Source organism: Sorex araneus, chromosome 2, assembly GCF_027595985.1.
Source record: "Sorex araneus isolate mSorAra2 chromosome 2, mSorAra2.pri, whole genome shotgun sequence".
Classification (NCBI taxonomy): domain Eukaryota; kingdom Metazoa; phylum Chordata; class Mammalia; order Eulipotyphla; family Soricidae; genus Sorex; species Sorex araneus.
In genome coordinates, this window is record NC_073303.1 from 292552554 (window position 1) to 292571092 (window position 18539).

General features: G+C 42.5%; 1 protein-coding gene across 3 annotated transcripts in view; it reads right to left on the reverse strand.

Annotated features, from left to right (window-relative positions):
* SENP2 (SUMO specific peptidase 2) overlaps positions 1-18539 on the reverse strand; it is a 39051-nt gene that overhangs the window by 12860 nt on the left and 7652 nt on the right. For 2 of the 3 annotated variants that reach the window (XM_055127621.1, XM_055127619.1), the window contains 8 exons: positions 15156-15246; positions 11429-11597; positions 8447-8550; positions 6477-6571; positions 5440-5491; positions 3584-3647; positions 2411-2602; positions 513-644 (listed from right to left, as the gene is read on the reverse strand). In XM_055127621.1, coding sequence (XP_054983596.1) covers positions 513-644; positions 2411-2602; positions 3584-3647; positions 5440-5491; positions 6477-6571; positions 8447-8550; positions 11429-11597; positions 15156-15246 — 899 coding nt within the window. The remainder of the gene's footprint in view (positions 1-512; positions 645-2410; positions 2603-3583; positions 3648-5439; positions 5492-6476; positions 6572-8446; positions 8551-11428; positions 11598-15155; positions 15247-18539) is intronic. The other variant, XM_055127620.1, reaches the window with a different exon arrangement.

An 18539-nucleotide genomic window follows, 5' to 3' on the forward strand; every position in this document is an offset into this window, starting at 1 on the left:
CCCCAAGCACCGCCATGAATAATTACTGAGTGCAGAGCCAGGAGTAACTCCTGTGCATCGCCGGGTGTGACCCAAAAATAAAAAAAAAAAAAAAAAGAAAGAAAATGTCTCTGGCAAAAAATGGGAAATAAAACAATGACCAGTGCCGAGCCAGAGAGATGATTCAGAGGACAGGGGCTTGCTTGAATCCCTGGCGCCACATACGTCCCCTGAGCAGCACCAGGGTTCACCTCTGGCCAGTGAGGCAGGAAGAAGTCCTGTGACTGCTGAGTAGGGGCCCCAACATCCACCTCCCAAAAGACCCCAGTGCAAATGGGCGAGGTTAACAGGGGACAAAGCTGTAGTTCTGAGGCTGGTAAGAAAGTCAAGAAACCACTCCTGACATACACAATACAAACCGAATAACTAAAAGCTGCTTTTGCCAGCGCCTCATCATTGGGTAGAAATTACTTTGATTACGGATTATAAATGGCTAAGCATGACAGACAAAGGCAGGGAAAAAGCCCACTTACTTCATCATTGAGCCAGTGATAGTTCTTCAAGGTCTGGATATCTCCTCGAGTGATTCGCAATTTGAAAGCACTACTTAGGATCTCATCCTGGGGACCGTGGCCTAGGGCATTGCTGATTTCCTTTTCCATGTCCTGGATCAAAGTTCAGAGGATGTTACTTAAATACAGAGCCAGGAAATACTTAAAAGTCTGAGACTGATAAAAACTTCATTGCTGTATGCTGTATTGCCTGACCCTGGGGGGTGGGTATGTGCTGCTTCTTAATTAACTCAGAGTATGAAATTTAACTAAAGTAAGGAAACATTTAAACTGAGACTTTATTAAGTCTTCCTTAAGGTCAGACTGATACTACAGAGTGTAGTTGTCTTGCATGCAGCTGACTTGTTTTCTCCCCTCCCCAGCTTATTCTGTCTCACCCGGCAATACTCAGGGGTTATTCCTGGCTCTGTACTTAGGAATTACTCCTGACAGTGCTTGGGGGACCATTTGGGATGCAGAGATCCAAATGCAAGACAAATGCCCTATCCACTGTACTGTCACTCAGGCCCCTGAGCCGGGTTCTATCCCAAGTTTCCGATATGGGTCCACTAAGCACCACCAGGATTAATTCCTGAGCACTGCTGGGTGTGATCTATAAGCATCCAAAAAAAAAAAAATTCTCATGGTTATAAAAGCACTTGTTCAACTATCAGATTCCGAGGGCTGGAGCACTGGTATACAGGTAGAGTTCTTGCCTCATATGATGCCAACCAAGGTTTCATCTTGGGCATCACACATTTCCCCAAGCCCCCATAAGTGAGCCCTAAATGTAGAGTCTGGAGTAAACCCTGGATAGTGCTGTGATTGAAACACAAACAATTCTAAAACACTAATTTACAATGAGTCCACTACCATGTGTTACAAGCCAAACACAAGTACCAGATTCATCCTTGCTGGTGGAGAAAGGACCATAACTATTTCATAGAAGTAGTCAAACTCTTTTAAAAATTACATGATTTTGAGAGCTGAAAGGATAGTACAATGGGTAGGGCATTTGTCTTGCATGTGGCTGACCCAGGGTTTAATCCCCCGAATCCCATATGATCCATGGAGATCACCAAGAGTAGCCCTGAGGGAAAAGGCAGAACAGAGCCCTGGGTGTGGACCAAAAATTAAAAAAAAAATAAAATAAAATCAGAATATTTAAGTGACCACACGGTTACATTTGACAAAGAGACACACTGGAAAATGTCACTTTGACAAAGAGCAAACATTGGAAAATGAGGCAGCAGTTTAATAACTGAGCCTGCACTGAATGATTTCATCATGAATCCAAAGAAATTTATAGACAATGAAGCTAAAAATATTTCACTCAAGAATTTCTAATACCGGGGCTGGAGTGACAGCACAGCGGGTAGGTCATCTGCCTTGCACGCGGCTGACCTGGGTGTGAATCCCAGCATCCCATATGATTCCCTGAGCACCGCCAGTGGTGATTCCTGAGTGCATCACCGGATGTGACCCAAAAAGCAAAAAAGAAAAAAAAAAAAGAATTTCTAATACTTACCCCTTGCCCCAATACACAAAGTTGATTTGTGGGCTCCCCTTTAAAATGAAATGCAGAGCCAGGAGTAACCCAAGGGTGTAACCAAAAAGACAAAATAAATAATTAAAAAAAAAAAAAAAGTAACAATTCTGCCAATTCACACTTGCTGAACATTGATCTGATCCCTTAGACCACCTTCATAGATTACTGATCGAAGTAGCCAATATCGCAATGGTGCCTGGACCCGATTTCCTTTATATATTCATCTCTCATCTGGAGAAACACCTCAGAACAAAGTGTTTGTTTAAGTCTTGAATAACTCCGGCTATTTGGAAAGCATGCCTTATGTTTTGATCAACGAAAGAAATAATACCTCTGTAAGATCAAGAAGATCATCTGTCCTTTTATCCCTTTCTTTGCTTGAGCAAAGTTTTTCTTTTGTCTCAAGTATTGATATTTTCCTCCTGAGTAATCCATTGCTTCCACTGCCCAGGCGAAGTCGGGCTGAAACTTCTTCAGATAAGTCAGGTTCTAGCTGATGTCCCCTCCTCTGATCAAAAAGATTCTAAATTCAATATTAACACATTTCACATTTGTACGTATAAATACATATCACACATGAAATATGAAACAATGCATTTATCCTGAAAATACCATTGTATATCTAATCTCATGAAAAAGTAGATTTAGCATACCTGTGTCTGCAAAAGAGCAGACAAAAAAGTTCCAGGTAAGACTTATAGAACACCTTCATTACAAACCATGAAATAGAATACTCTTATTTTCCCCAGAGCTAGCAAGATAATTATTCAAAATTTCACAGGGCCGACCGGCATTCGATTCCTCCGTCCCTCTCGGAGAGCCCGGCAAGCTACTGAGAGTAACGCGCCTGCATGGCAGAGCCTGGCAAGCTACCCGTGATGTATTGGATATGCCAAACACAGTAACAATAAGTCTCTCAATGTTACTGGTGCCCGATCAAAAATGAAAGTAAGGGCTGGAGACATGCCACATCAATGCCTGGTGTGCCCTTCCCCCTAACCCCAAATTTGTAAGAACTCCAAAAAAGCCCAAAAGAAGTCTGACAACAAAGACGAGGGTTAGGATAAAGGGAACTGGGTCTCTTTTACAATGAGAGCTATAGCAAAGGGATGAAAAGAAAGGGATAATATAGAGGGAAAGGTGCTTGCCCTGAGTGCTCCAACCCTACCTGGAATCCTGGGTACGACCATATTATGGCCACCCGGGCACTGCCAGGAGTAACTCCCGAGCAGAGCCAAGTTAAGCCCCCAAGCACCACGGGTGTAGTCCCCAAACCAATCCCCACTCTCACTCCTTCCCCAAACCCCCACAAAGTCATGGATAAAAATCCAATGACTCAGAAGTGAAGCAAAAGTTGCATTACAATCAGTTTGAGTTTTCAAAGATAAACAGTGAAGATTAGTGAGCTCAGTAATATATATATTTTTCAAGAGTACCCAATTTTGGTATATTAGGCAGAAGAGTGAAAAAACAAAAATAAAACTTCACTGATGTTTCTACTTACACTCTCATTTTCTAGTCTGATTCCAACTGTCTTCTCTGAATCAGGAATTTTCCCCTTTGAACACCTATGGAAAAATGCTGAGTGATTACAGATGGGATGATTTTTTAACGTGGCACATGTCAATAAGTTTTAGATATAAAATTTAATATTTATAAACAAGAATATTGCCTTCAGATGATTAGCTTTTTAAACCTTTTTAAACCATGGACTGTGACTTCATTTGGGGTTATCTAACTACACACAAAAAATCTACCAACAGTAAAAAATTTCTGGGTGCACAGAGCCCAAAAGTTAACTCAAAATCAAATGCATAATTAAAGGCGAGGTATTTCTGGCAATATACTCCTGTGCTGCATTTCCCAGACTGCATTTCTCTCCAAATAGGAGTCACAGGTAGAAACAGGTTAGAAGTCTAAACCAAAGACCAGCCAGAAAAAGAGATTGGGTGCCACACCTGGCATTGCTCAGGGCTATGCTCTCAGGATTCACTCCTGGGAGTTCAGGGGACCATATAGGGTGCTGGGACTCGAGCCTGGGTTGGCCACGTGCACGGCCTACCCCGCTGTCCCGGCCCTGAATCACCAAAATTTTGACACAAACGCTAAGAGAGTAAATATTTTGGGCTCCAAAGGACTTTGGGGTTTTTTGGGTTTGATTTTGGGCCATACCTAGCAGTGCTTAGAGGTGAATCCACTCAGGAATTATTCCTGGTGGGCCTGGGGGGGCCATATGGGGTGCCAGGAATCAAACCTGGGTGCATTGCATGCAAGGCAAGCACCCTACCCCCTGTTCTCTCTCCAAGTCCCAGGTCTTTGGATTTTTGTTCCAAATTCTGAATTTTTCTTTTCGTTTAAAAGCAGTTATAAACAATATTCGAATAAAAAAAAACATAGCTGTATGTCAATGAAACTGTACTTACAGAAAGAGGCTCGTGGGCTAGTTTGCCCAACTCTACTATAAGTAAGTTTTCACCCAAAACCTGAAGGCACACAAACTGCTGATATCCTAGAGATGCTGATCACTAGAGATGCCTCTCATATTTGCATCCGTATCGAAGCAGCACCTGCATCTCCCAAGGCAAAGTTTGGCCTTTTAACAAAAGGGTTCTCTCGCCATCTAGGGCAGGCTGCTAACTAGAGCTATCGATGCATTCCTCAGACATACAGGCATATGTATCTTACAAGGTTAAAATAAACAAATGAAGAGAAAACCATAAGACCTGAAAGAAGGCACCAACAGCAACATAGTAATAGAAGACTCCTTTTACTCTGCTGGATAGATCAACTAGGCAAAACACTCAACAAGGAAACACTGGCCTTCAAGGAAGAAATGGAAGAGATGAGCCTAGCGACACACATAGGGCCCTTCATCCCAAAAAGTTGAGGGCACATTCTTCTCCAGTGCACACGGGACATTCTCCAAGACAGACCACATGCTGGGTCACAAAACATATCTCCATAAAATCAAGAAGACAGAAATTGTATGAACTATCCTCTCAGACCATGATGCTTTGAAAACTGAAATTAATCACAAACAGAAAGGAAGGAAAAAACTCAAAACACTTGGAAATGAAACAAAAAATAAACTCAACAGGATTTTCTGAATTTGAAAAAAAATGAAACAAATATAGTAAAGGAGCAACATGTGGCCAAAGGCAACATATGTGGAATGTTTATAGAACTGAGCTTATCTGCGGAGGAGAGGGGAGAGGGAAAAGGTGAAAGGTTCTGGGGCATGAATAGAGGAGGGAAGTGGGCACTCCAGTGGTGTTTAAAACTATTACTAATGGTTCTGTAAATCACAGTACCTCAACAAAAATGGGAAGGAAAAAAGACAAAATGAACAGAACCAAGTACCTCTTTTCACTTCTCACTGAACAGAGAGGTCCCCTTGTTTCAACAACTCTATCTGCAAAGATGATAAAGAAAGTTTTATTAATCATATAACTAGGGTTTCAATTAACAGTTTCCACCTTGTAGTTATTAAGACATTCACTTATAGAGATGCTAAATAAATTCCAAAGATACTCGCTTCTATGCAAATTAAACTTTAAAAACAGGGACCAGGGTGTAGCTCAAGAGCTCAAGAGTAGACCACATGCTACACGTGTATGAAGACCTGGTTCAATCCATAACACTCCCCCCCAAAATTACTTTAAAAAGAATGGATAGCTGTATTCCACACTAGAATCACCACATCCCAAACTGGGGTGTGTAAAATTCCCTTCTTTTACTTCATGAGGCTCTCTCCTCTCTCTGGAGAAGCCCATGTTCTCTCAAACATGTTCTATTTTCTTCTCTCAGTAAAATACCTTTACTTCATATTAGAAAATAAATAGGGGTCAGAGAGTGAAACAGAAACAGTGCTGGACTTACATGCATCCAACCTGGGTTCAACACCCATCACCCTACATGGGTCCCCTGAATTTAGCTAAGAGTAACTCCTGAGCACAGAGCTAGGAGCAAATCCTGAGCACAGCCAGGGATGACCCAAACATCAAAAATATGCAAATTCTATTATATAAATTGTTATCTACTCATTTGGTAAATTATTACATAATGTGATTAGTAGAAAGCTAATATAGTAGATCTTACTGAAGATTTTTTAATATAGACAGCTGTGAGGAAATATGTGGAATATAAATAAATTAATTTTAGGCTTAAATACAACTGGCTCCTAGATAGATGTTAAAATTAGTAATCAAGACATTTTATGAATCTGCATCATTCAGAAATAGCATATTCACTAAACTACTGGTCCTACTGGTCAATGCCCTGGCATCAAAATACTTTAAGTCTGGTACATCAGTCTCTACTGGAAGTCATTTTTTCAATTTCCTATGTAGATGAACTAATGTCAAGATGTGAAGATCAGGCTCAACCTGGAAACTCACATTGTTTTGGAACAAACTGGGTTGTTTTGACTCCATGACTTAGCTCATCTCCCCAGCCTTTGGTCTTTAATGTGTCCATCTGACTTCTTGGAGAACTTGAGAGAGAGAGAGAGAGAGAGAAAAGTAAAGATTATGATACAAAAAAAATTCTACCACCCATAAATACCCACTGTATTTGTGTAGTGGAAAGACTCAGGCCTGGAGGGAGCCTGCCTTGGACACAGCCAACCCGGGTTCCGTCCCCAGCACACCGTATGTTTGTGTCCTGTCTCCCACTCCCTGCCTCTCCTCTACCCTATCCCAGCACTGCCAGGAGTGATTCTTGAGTGGTCAGGAGTTAACCCTGAGCACTGCCAGGTGTGACCTCTGAAACCAAAACAAACAAAAAAACCCCCAAACAACAAAAGACCAGAGTTACTAATTACCGTTAAACATGAAATTATAAGAGAAAGAATATTATCAGTTGGGACTGGGGTAAAATAAGGTTATCTACTATTTCAGTCAGGTTATCTAACCTGCAGTTTTTCTATTTATGAAATTAGATATTCCAACTCCCACCCACCTTGACTTAAAAATCTCAGTGTAATAAAACTCAGATTAAAAGATGAAAATTTTAAACTATAAACTGAAATGAATCAGTAGCTGCCAGTAGAGTACATGTCTTACATGTATGACATCCGAAGTTTGATCCCTGGCACCACATACAAACACATGCATACACATATACGCACAAACAAAAATTAAAACAAAGAAAAAAGCAAAAGGCTTAGTTTACTGAGAGTGGGACCTCTGATGATATTCATAAGCAATAGAAAATAAATTATCTAGCAACTGCCTGTGGCAGGCAGGCTTGAATGGTGGTGTGAAAATTCGAAATAATGGTGGTGGGAAGGAGTAATGGTGGTGGGATTGTTGTTGAAATATTGAAAGTAATCAATTAATGTGAACAACCTTATGAAAATGAAATTTAAATATTTAAAAGAGTTTATTGAGAGGGAATAAACAGCCAACTGCCTAAAGCAAACTGAAATAAAATTTTAAAAAAAATTCTAACAATTAAGAGAATTTACATTCACAAAATTCCCAGACAAATGATTCTTTGTTACTTCTGCATTCAACAAGCTAGAGAACACTGTGACATTTTAACCTTCAACTTAACTGTGACAAAATAGCTAAGGCTCCCCTTCAGGTATTCTCAACCACTTCAATCCTGAGTTCAAGGATTTCTGTGCACTTTTCCCGGCATGTATGAGGCCAGGCACAAGCCAGGAATCAGCTTGCACATGCCCACCTCCCTGTCTATTCGTTCAGTCTTCAGTGTGAAGATCTTCAGTGACTTTAAGGTTATTTCTAAAATGCACCTAAGATGCCTCAGGGAGAAATAAGTGAACAACATAGAGAAGAGTGTGTGAGGAAGGAAGGGGAGGGAGAGTAAAAGGAAGGGAGGCGAAAAGTGGGAAGACCTGGAAGGAGAGCAGGAAAGAGACAGCGTGAACCAGCCAGAGATTAGGGGGAAAGGTGTGCTCAGAAGGTTGGAAATAGGGGCTGGAGGGATAGCACAGCGGGTAGGGCTTTGCCTTGAATGCAGCTGACCTGGGTTCGATTCCCAGCATCCCATATAATCCCCCGAGCACCGCCAGGAGTGATTCCTGAGTGCAGAGCCAGGAGTAAACCCTGTGCATCTGCATCGCCGGGTGTGACCCAAAAAGCAAAAAGAAAGTTGGAAATACCTCTGCCCCTCAGGAACCTGACTTCAACATGATTCCACTTTTCTGTATTCAAGATTCAAAGAAAGAATTTACCTAATCAAAAGACTCTAGAGCTATCAGAAATTTCTATTTTATAAAAACCATAGTTCCGTATACTTCAATGTTGACTTCTTTTTGCAGCAAGTACCTTTAACCATTTCCTCTCTAAAAATGAGGAAAATGACCGATTCATCATACTATTGTCTCCCTATTCATCCTTACCTGTGATGAACTGAAGCTAATGGAGGAACAGAGTTCCCATGGCCTCCTTCTTTCAGCCGCTCCAGCAACCTTCGGTACTTTTCTCTCTCCTCTTTTTGAACACCCTAAATAAAAGAAAGCACCTTAGGCCTAGAATTAAGCCACAATCACAATCTGAGACTTAAAGGCCAAATGCAGCCCTCTGATGTTTTACCAGCCAGCAGAACTTCTTTTTTTTTTGGGGGGGGGTCACACCAGTGATGCACAGGGGTTACTCCTGGCTCATGCACTCAGGAATTACTCCTGGCGGTGCTCAGGGGACGATGTGGGATGCTGGGAATCGAACCTGGGCCGGCTGCGTGCAATGCAAATGCCCTACCTGCTGTGCTATTGCTCCAGCCCCGCCAGCAGAACTTTTAAGAAATTTCTTTAAAGTACCAGCTTTATAAATTAAGAAAGAAAAATATAAGTTTGCGTCTTGAAAGACTGCACCAACAATCTAGAGCATGTAGGGCAGGTCCCTTTAGACATGCCATTCCACTGAGCCCACAGCACGTTCCCGCCTCAGCTCTGCCAGCATCTGACTTCTGGACAGTGGAACCGAGTAAATCCATGGCTCAGCTGAAATAGTCCACTTTATTAGTTATTTATGTTAAAATTATAAAGGCTTTACTGAAGCAGATTAGTATTTGCATTAATAATTTGTTCCATTATTTTAACATTATAAAATAACGTTAACATTATGTTTAACTTGCTAAACAACTCAGTACTTTCAGCTTCCCAAGTGAACTGGTCGCACCAAAGTCACCCGATAACTTTCTTTCATTCTTTTTTTTTTTGGGGGGGTCACACCCGGCAATGCACAGGGGTTACTCCTGGCTCTTCACTCAGGAATTACTAGTGGCGGTGCTCAGGGGACCATATGGGATGCTGGGATTCGAACCCGGGTCAGCCGCATGCAAGGGCTGTGCTATCCACTGTGCCCTACCCACTGTGCTATCGCTCCAGCCCCCACCCAAAAAACTTTCTGTGCCTACACACAATAAACACTTTTTCTGTTTTCCTGTTTCTTGCATGCTAACCTTGCCTCCCTAAGTCCTGTGATTTCTTCTTAAGCGTATCTCAAGTCTCTGCTGCAAATTACTTCCTCTGCCCTCCCTTAAATGCGAACGATTCTGCCCTTGACTCTCTTCAGCCTATTTTCTCCCTGAATGAGCTTCTCATATCCATCCCCTGACCTAAGCAACACTAGCAACACAAGATTCGGGAGCCCTGGCTATGTCTCAACTCCCGTCCCCAGAGCCAAGAGTCTATAGGGCAGGTCTTCTGGCATGTTTCACAGGCACTTTCAACAATGCTCAAAACTGATGTCAGCCATCTTCCCCCTAAATACACTCAGCAAATCTTGGTCAGTGACATTTTATATAAGACTGAAATCCGGGACTCAAGTCTTTTCCTTCTAACTCTGTATTACACCTAACCAGGACATATGAGTTTGCTAACAGTATTTTCTAGTATTTCTAAAATAGATGCCTGACATACATTATTTGCTCAGATCAATCTCTGTCCTCTCATCTCAGAAGTATTGAAACCTACTTTAATACTTAATACCCTTTGTTCCCAAGACTGAAGGCCATTCCTCCTTGCCTACCTACATTTGCTGACTATAAATCACCAGGCTTAAGCTCCCAGAGAACAAGAATCACATTTTATTCAATTTGGCACTGCTGACAACTAGCACAGAACCTGGAATCCAAATAAATATTCCTAACCAAACTATCTGGAAAAGACTCTTGGCAAATTACAATCAGTGAGTTCTGGGTTAGGCCAGATATAATAATTTAACATCTCAGGAATATATGACATCTTTAAAGAGAAAATGAGGGCTAGAAAGATAGCACAGTGGGTAGGCACTTGCCTTGCATGTAGTTGACCCAGGTTCATTCCTTAGCAAATCCCACCAGGAATCATCTCTGAGCCCAAGGTCAGGAGTAGGCCCTGAGCACTACGGAGTATGTCCCAACCCCCACCTACCCAAAAAAATTAGTTCAGAAGGAAGTGAAGACTATTGATGAAGATATTATGCTAAGTGCCCTGAAAAGTGAAGGATAAAGCAGACATACACCCTTCATTTCCTTTGACTTCCTTTTTACTAACTCACAGATATTGCAGCTTATGAAAAAAAAAGTTAAACAAATGTAAACACTGAAAATAAAATCTATGCTATTCCTTAGAGTGAAAATATACCTGAAAATTGAATCATATGTGAAGACTATCTCTAAAAGAATATAAAACGAGAACCCACGAGTGAAAATATACCTGAAAATTGAATCATATGTGAAGACTATCTCTAAAAGAATATAAAACGAGAACCCACGGTTACCTGCTAAAAGAAAGGTGAGGACCAGGTACAGAAGAAAGACTAGAACATTTTCAACAACTATACATACTTTTGTATCATTTTGTTTTGTTCTGCCTCCCCACCCCAACAGCTGCTTACAGCTTGCTCCTGGCTCTATGCTCAGGGATCATTCCTGGCGGGGCTCAGGGGACCATACAGGGTGCCAGGAATTGCACCTGGGTCATGCACGTGCAAGGCAAGCACCCTACCCACTATACTATTCCTCTGGCCTCTTCTGTATCTTTCAAATGATTTAAGATAGGGTATGTATTACTCAAAATGGTTCGTAACAGGACTGGGCCGGGGACAACAGTTAGGGTGCACCCTAGGCATGCCATTCCCAGCACCAGATAGTCCCCGAACATCATCAGGACCAGATGCAGTCCTTGAAGCCCCCAAGCACTGCCAGAGTAGCCTGGGTATCCCTGACACTGCAGGGCACAGGTGGCATGTCGCCCTTGGGTCCTTGCACTGAACTGCGGGCTGGCTGGCCCAGAACAAACAGGTGACAGAGCCCTCCCGACATTTTGAACACTGCATGGGAAACTGCCTGCCCCAAATTCTTAACAGATATGCAAAAAGATCCCTCTCAAAGGACTTACCTCTTCCACAGTACAGTGGGGACGCCTCAGACCCTTGCCACTGTCTTCAGAGGTCACCTCTGTCACCACCTGCTCCTGAGGTCTCCACATTACGGAACTCTCTGGATTGCCCTTGCTATGGCGACGGCCACCTGGTCTCCTACTGTAGCCTTCTGAGTTTGAAGTAAAACTTAAAGCAGAAAAAGAAAAAAAACAAATTATCAGCCGACTGTTTCCATGGCTGGAATGTAAGCCCCCAGGCTGTCCTATGTTTTAAGGTGCCCTAGGTTAAGTTGGCCACTGGCCCGTCAGTTACCTCACACCATTCAAGTTAGCTCCGTCTCCACAGCAGATGGCACCCCAGCTTTCTGCTCTGAAATGTCTGCTTCTAATCACCAAGGCTACTGCCATATAAAAGCTGCCGTATTCTTCATGTCCAGTTTTCCAATCCCAACTCTGGACTGAGCTTCCCATTAGACCTGCCTCCTTTGGTTTCACACTTCTTCAGTCACCAGGGGCCATGAGAATGAACTATTGGCATATCTATTAAGTCAGAATCTAAATGCCAGGCTACATCTTAAATTCCATAAAGACAGACACAAACATGTTTTTGCCACTACAACCCTCAGAGAATCTAAACCATCAAGGCACACAAGACCTGTGAGCGCTCAGCTGATAAATGCTAAGTGATGGAGGGCATGAAACAAACTGGCATTCTACTTCTCTTGGTGCAATTTCAGAAAATATACGCCAATTTATAGAGCACTTTTACCAAAGCAGTACATGACTTGAAACAAATCAGGAGTAAGCATCAAAACTAATGAGGTCAGAGAGTTCAGTAGGTAGGACACTTGTCTTACATGCGGCCAACCTGGGTTTGACCCCAGGCATCCCATTTGGTCCCCTAATCCCTATAGGTGTGATTCCTGAGTGCCAAGTCAGGAATAACCCCTAAACACTGCTTAGATGTGGCCCTGAAAGGTCTAGAAATTGAGAACACCGGAAGAAAATAATTAATAAAATTATAAAAGCCTTTCACAGATCTGGGGTGTGTATGTGTATAGAAATGTATTAGTGGGCCCAGGGAGATAACACAGGGGCTTCATTCCACTTTGATTTCATCTCTGGCACATGGTCCCCCCAAACAACGCCAGATGTGGCCTTCATGGTCCCTGGCACTATAGGGCCCAAGGTACTGCAGCCTCATTGAAACTCTAGCCTGGCTTGCCAAGAATCACTAAGAGTGGTCCCAAAGCCCCCTGAACTCTTCTTGGGAGCTCCATCTAGTGCCAAGGAAAACTATTAACTTACACACGACTTTCTGTGTACATACTACAATTTTTATAATTTTTTTTTTTGCTTTTTTTGGGGTCACACCCAGCAATGCACACGGGTCACTCCTGGCTCATGCACTCAGGAATCACCCCGGCGGTGCTCAGGGGACCATATGGGATGCTGGGATTTGAACCTGGGTCGGCCGCGTGCAAGACAAACGCCCTACCCGCTGTGCTATCACTCCAACCCCATACTACAATTTTTAAAACAACGCTTTTTTTGTTTTGTTTTGGGGAGCCTATGCTGAACAGTGCTCAGGGATTACTCCTGGCTCTGCGCTCAGGGAATCACTCCTGGAGGGACTGGGGGACCTTATGGGGTGCTAGGGATCAAACCCAGGTTGGAAACATGCAAGGCAAGCGCCCTATCCACTGTACTATTTTTCTGGCACCTAAATAGAAAAGTTGGATTTTTTTTTTCCTAAGTGGCCAGAGATAATACAGCAGGTAGGGTGCTGGCAAGCCATACTGTCCGCAGAGAAAGGAGTAAGCTCTGAGAACATCTGAGTGTGGCCAAACACCAATAAATAAATAAATAAATATTTTTTTTAAAAGTGAGCAATAATTATTTTTAAAATGGCTTTACAACAGATGTTATAGGCATATGATAAAGTAGGAGAGGCATATGATAAAGCAGGAAAAGGAACACAGGGCCAGGGAGATTGCTCAAGGGACTGAAGAGCATGTTAATATGTGCAAGGCCATGAGCTCAAATCCAGTGCTGTGTCCCCCTCCCCCCACCAGCATCGCCTGCCAAGAACTATTGTGACCCTCATGGCTCCCAGTACCCTTGGACCCTAAGCAGCAAGATTTCACTGGGGGCAGAGCATCCAAGTGGCAATCCCACATCACTGAAACCTGGAGCACTGAGAGTGGCCCCTGATCCACTGAGGGACACAAACCTGAGTTCAAGTTCCTTGCTGTTTAGTATTTAGCAGTTATAGCCTCAGAGTATTTAGTAACATTACACAGGAAGTTATGATACATTTCTCTCAAGCACACATTATACATTCTCACACTTAGAGCCCTTATTAGGACACAAAACAAGCCTCAATAATTAACATCAAAATCATATCAAGTATTATTTTTAAGACCACAATGGCACATAGCTAGAAATCATCTATGAAAAAAAAACTGGAGCGATAGCACAGCGGGTAGGGCGTTTGCCTTGCACGCGGCCGACCCAGGTTTGATTCCCAGCATCCCATATGGTCCTCTGAGCACCGTCAGGAGTAATTCCTGAGTGCAGAGCCAGCAGTAACCCCTGTGCATCGCTGGGTGTGACCTAAAAAAAAAAAGAAAAGAAAAGAAAAGAAAAAGAAAACTGGAAAAAGCTCAAAACATGGAGACTAAACAACATGTTTCTGAACAATTTTTGGGTAAACGAAGAAATCAAAAGAGAAATATTATCTGGAGATAAAAATGAAGAGATGAGCTACCATGTTCTATTTAAAAGCAGCAAAAACTGGCATAAAGAATAAAATCAGGAAATTCACACAGCTGGAGAGACAGTAAAAAGATAAGAGCACTTGCCGTTCACCTGGCCAACTCTGGTTCAAATAGTTAGCACCACATATAGTGCCTCGAGCACAACCAGGAGTGATCTCTGAGCAGTCAGGAGTAAGCCCTGAGCACTGCCGGCATGCTTCCCCCACCAAAAAAAAGAAGGGGGCTACCGCCCCCCAGAAGAAAATTTTGATCATCTATATTGTTCGCAGCATTATTCCTGACAGTCAAAGCATCATCCTAAATGCTCACAGAAAGATGACTGGAGAAATAAGTGGCTGTATATGTACTCATGGAATGCTGTTCTCCTATAAAAAAGAGGTCATGCTTTCACAGCACCATGGACAGAACTTAAGGAATCATGCTAAATGAAAAGACTCAAAGTGAAGACAATTAGTGATAGTTTCATAGTTAAGGAGATATAACTAACCAAAGTAAGCAAACAAAAGCAAGCAAAACACAACAGAAATAACGCATACTGAAAAATATGGACACCACAGGGGAAGAGGCAGGGGGTAGAAAGAATAGGTAAAGAGGGTCATTCTGATAGTTTGATGGCAGTCTGGGTGCATGAAGCTGTATTCCCAAACAGGAGTATGACTGTAAAACAAAGGTAAACCACTAAAACTTATTTTTAAAATTACATAATAATGGGGCCAGAGTGATAGTACAGAAGACAGGGCACATGCCAATGCGCACAGCAGACACAGATAATCCCTCGAATCCCATACAGACCCTGGGCACTGCCAGGAGTAATTCTCAAGTACAGAGCCAGGAGTAATCCATGAGTACAACTCAGTGTGGTTGAAAAATAAGTTACATAATAAAATAAGAATGAGACTATCTAGCAACAATGATCTAATAAATGCTAAGCATCCATTTACAGTCAGGCAGAATTTAACACTTACCCAAAGGAAGGCAGAACTCTGCGAGGCTGATCTCGGGTTACTGTCACTCTGATCTTTGGATAGTCACTTATTCCGTTAGGTGATTTATTACCTATTTTTTAAATGTATTTATATTTGTAAAACAAAACAAATGAAAAGCATCTGTGAGTAGTTGCCTTAAATAAAATCTGTGAGCAGTCTACAACTGTACAACTAGGTATCTTATATTTTCAAATTCTATTTATAGTAAGGAAGTGATCCAGTACAAACTTTGCAAAATGTAAATAAAGAAAAAGTAATAGCGCCAGCTTGTCATTTATGGCACAAAAGCAATACTGATTCCTAGTTAAGGTTTCCTAGTTCCACTTGTTTTGACCAACAAGAGGCAAGAACTCAATGATGACAAATGCTCTGTGATTTAATCAAATTGAACTGTTCTTGTTTCTTCCCCCAACTCAGTTTTAAAAGAAAATGTGACATATGGGAGGTGTAGTAAAAAAACAACAGGTTGAACCAGTGTTCAATCCCCAGTGCTCTGTATAGTCCCTCTAAGCCACCAGAAGTGATCCCTGAGTGTAGATCCAGGAGTAGCCCCAAGCACAACCAGGAGTGGCTTGGAAACAAAGGACAAAACCAACCTTGCCATATGAGCTACATTTCATCTGTGAGACTATTATACTTCAAAAATGGCAAACAACTTTCAACATACTCTTTGCTGAACCTGAGGACTAAAAACTACAAAGCAGCCTTAAGACTGAAAGCTTTTCCAGAAATCAGTAATAGCAAACTCTAAACTATCCTGAATCCATTTGTTTCCCAAATCTCACATAAACCAATACTCAATCCCAATGGAATTTTTTAAGTACAATTAATAAACATAAACTACCCAAAATACAAGAGTTATGAATTGTATACACATCTGCAAGAATTTCAGAGAAGAGATTTAAGGAGCTATTTGTACAGTCAGCCCTAGGTATATCTGTCCTTCTTTTGACCAGCTCCACAAAACCCACAAGATATAGGGGCAAGGGGCCAGATATATGGCTCAGGGGTCAAAAGCAAGCCCGGCACACATCAGATCTAGGTTTAGTCTCCAGAGCATCGGAAAAATACCACCATGACCAGAAATATACTGAGAATAGTACCTTAAGAACAAGATAAAATCCTCCTTCTTCCATATGTCCATTTTAAATGGAATATGCCAAAAACAGTAACAAGTCTCACAATGGAGATGTTACTGGTGGCCGCTCAAGCAAATCGATGAACAGCGGGATGACAGTGCTATAATTTTAAATGCTATTTATTCAAGTAACATGAAAACACCGTAACATCTACCCTGTAATGAACTTAATGAAATGCAAGACTTCCAAGAACTAACACCTTTGTTCCAGTTTCTTTGCAATGAGATTCTGACAGTCAGGGGTATGTGCTTTACTCTTCTACCAGAAGTACTTCACTTAGAAGAAAAATTTGAGAAGGGGCTAGAAAGTACAGCGAGCAAAGCACTTGCCCTGCATATGCTCAACCCATATTCAATCCCCAGCACCTCAAAGGGTCCCCAGAACCCTGCCAGGACTGATCCCTGAGCACAGAGCCAGGAGTACGCCCTGTGAATCTCTGGGTATGGCCTGCCTGTCCCCCAAGAGCTTGAGAAATACTACCTACGAGTTTTAACATTCCTCCAAGTTCTTACCCTTTCGACTTCTGATCCTGTAACTTTTTGAAAGTTCCTTTTTGCCTTCCTTTCAAAGGTCACAAGCCTTCCTGTGTGGAGCTGCTGCAGCGTCCCAAGCAGATCAAAGCCTCCGCCGCTGCTTCCAAGGCTCAGGGCAAGGGCTGCGGCGCCCCAAGTACCAGAGGGCGCCTGTGCCACTGATGCTATGGCTCAGAACACTTGCGTAGAACAATTTGGCACATGTCTCGTTACCTGTCTTAATAACTAGTGCGTATCAAAGAGTGCTGCACGCAGCATGTTATGGAGGAAAATCTTTCTGACTGCCAACTGGCTGAGGACCAGACGGAGACCTGGAGCATGTGCCCCTTCCCGCCCTTCTCCTGCAGGTGGCTGCAGCCCGTCCAGAGTGCCCAAGCCCTGCATGGTAGCCACCCTGGCCTGAGTCCTGGTCCCTGTTGGCACCCAGCCACCCGATGGGCAAAAGCATCAGTAGCCTGATGGCGCCTTCCGGCTTCCAAACACCCCTAAGTCGTCGCTATGCCTCCAGCCGGACTACGTCATCTTGGATGGAGCATATCAACTCGATCAAGTTTCCCGAGAAATGAATCCACCAATATTTAGGTATGTGGGAGCCATGTCCACAGAACACTTCTGACTCACCTGACTCTGCCATACAAGCTTATGTATCGGTCTTGCCCCAAGAGACTCATAAATAAATCTTGAAAGAGATCAAAAAGAAGCAGTACATCTTCTCAGACCCGTGCATGTGCATGGCTGCAAATCCTGCAAATCTGGGGCACATCTGAGGGGGCAGGTTAGCCCAGTGACTGCCTAAACAGAGTCCCCAGCAGCTGCTCCAATGGCTTGCTCCCACAACCCAAAATTGCTGCCATGCCCCAGGCCGGATTCTACCATCTAGAGATGAACCTCACAGACAAATTATATTAATCTGCTAAAAATTTGGGTAAGCAGGTTTTGTAACTGAAATCTCCAGGCTTCCTCAGGGTCACAATGGGCTACCTCCCTCCACCTCCCTGTACTTCTGGAAGTCTCAGCAGTGACGTCCACACTGCAAAGCTGCGACACAGTTAAAAAAGCTACTCCAGCTGTACCCTCCTGATAAAAATACTGAACTCCCTGAACAAACACGATGACCTCTTGGTACCTGTACTGCAAACTATAATGCACAAAAGGAAAGAAAGAAGGAAAGTGTCTGCAATAGAGACAGGGTGGGGGTGGAGTAAGGGTTTGGGTAGGGGGGGTAATTGGAAACAGGAGACACTGGTGGTGAGAAATCACAGTGGAGGGATGGGAGTTGGATCCTTCCAACCCAACCATGAAAGACTTTGTAATGGTCTCATGGTGATTCAGTAAAATATTTAAAATAAAGACTAAAAATAAAAGGTACAAAATTAAGTATGTATTTCTCAAAGACAAGATTTCATTTATCTGTTATTTCTTCTTGATAATACAACACCTGGTACAAAGTAAGTTCTCAGGAGTCACATATATATATGTGTATATATACGTGTATATGTGTGTGTGTATTATATATATATATTTTTAATGAATGAACCAGACCTAGTTCAATAATGACACCCAGAAAAGACAACAGTAATTTTAAAGGCAATGCTACAGGTAAGTTAGCTGCTATTAGAAGGGTAGAAAAGAATTGTAGAAAGGTGTTTCCCTTTCTTAGTCTCAAAAATCAAGGGGAAAAAAGGGGAGAA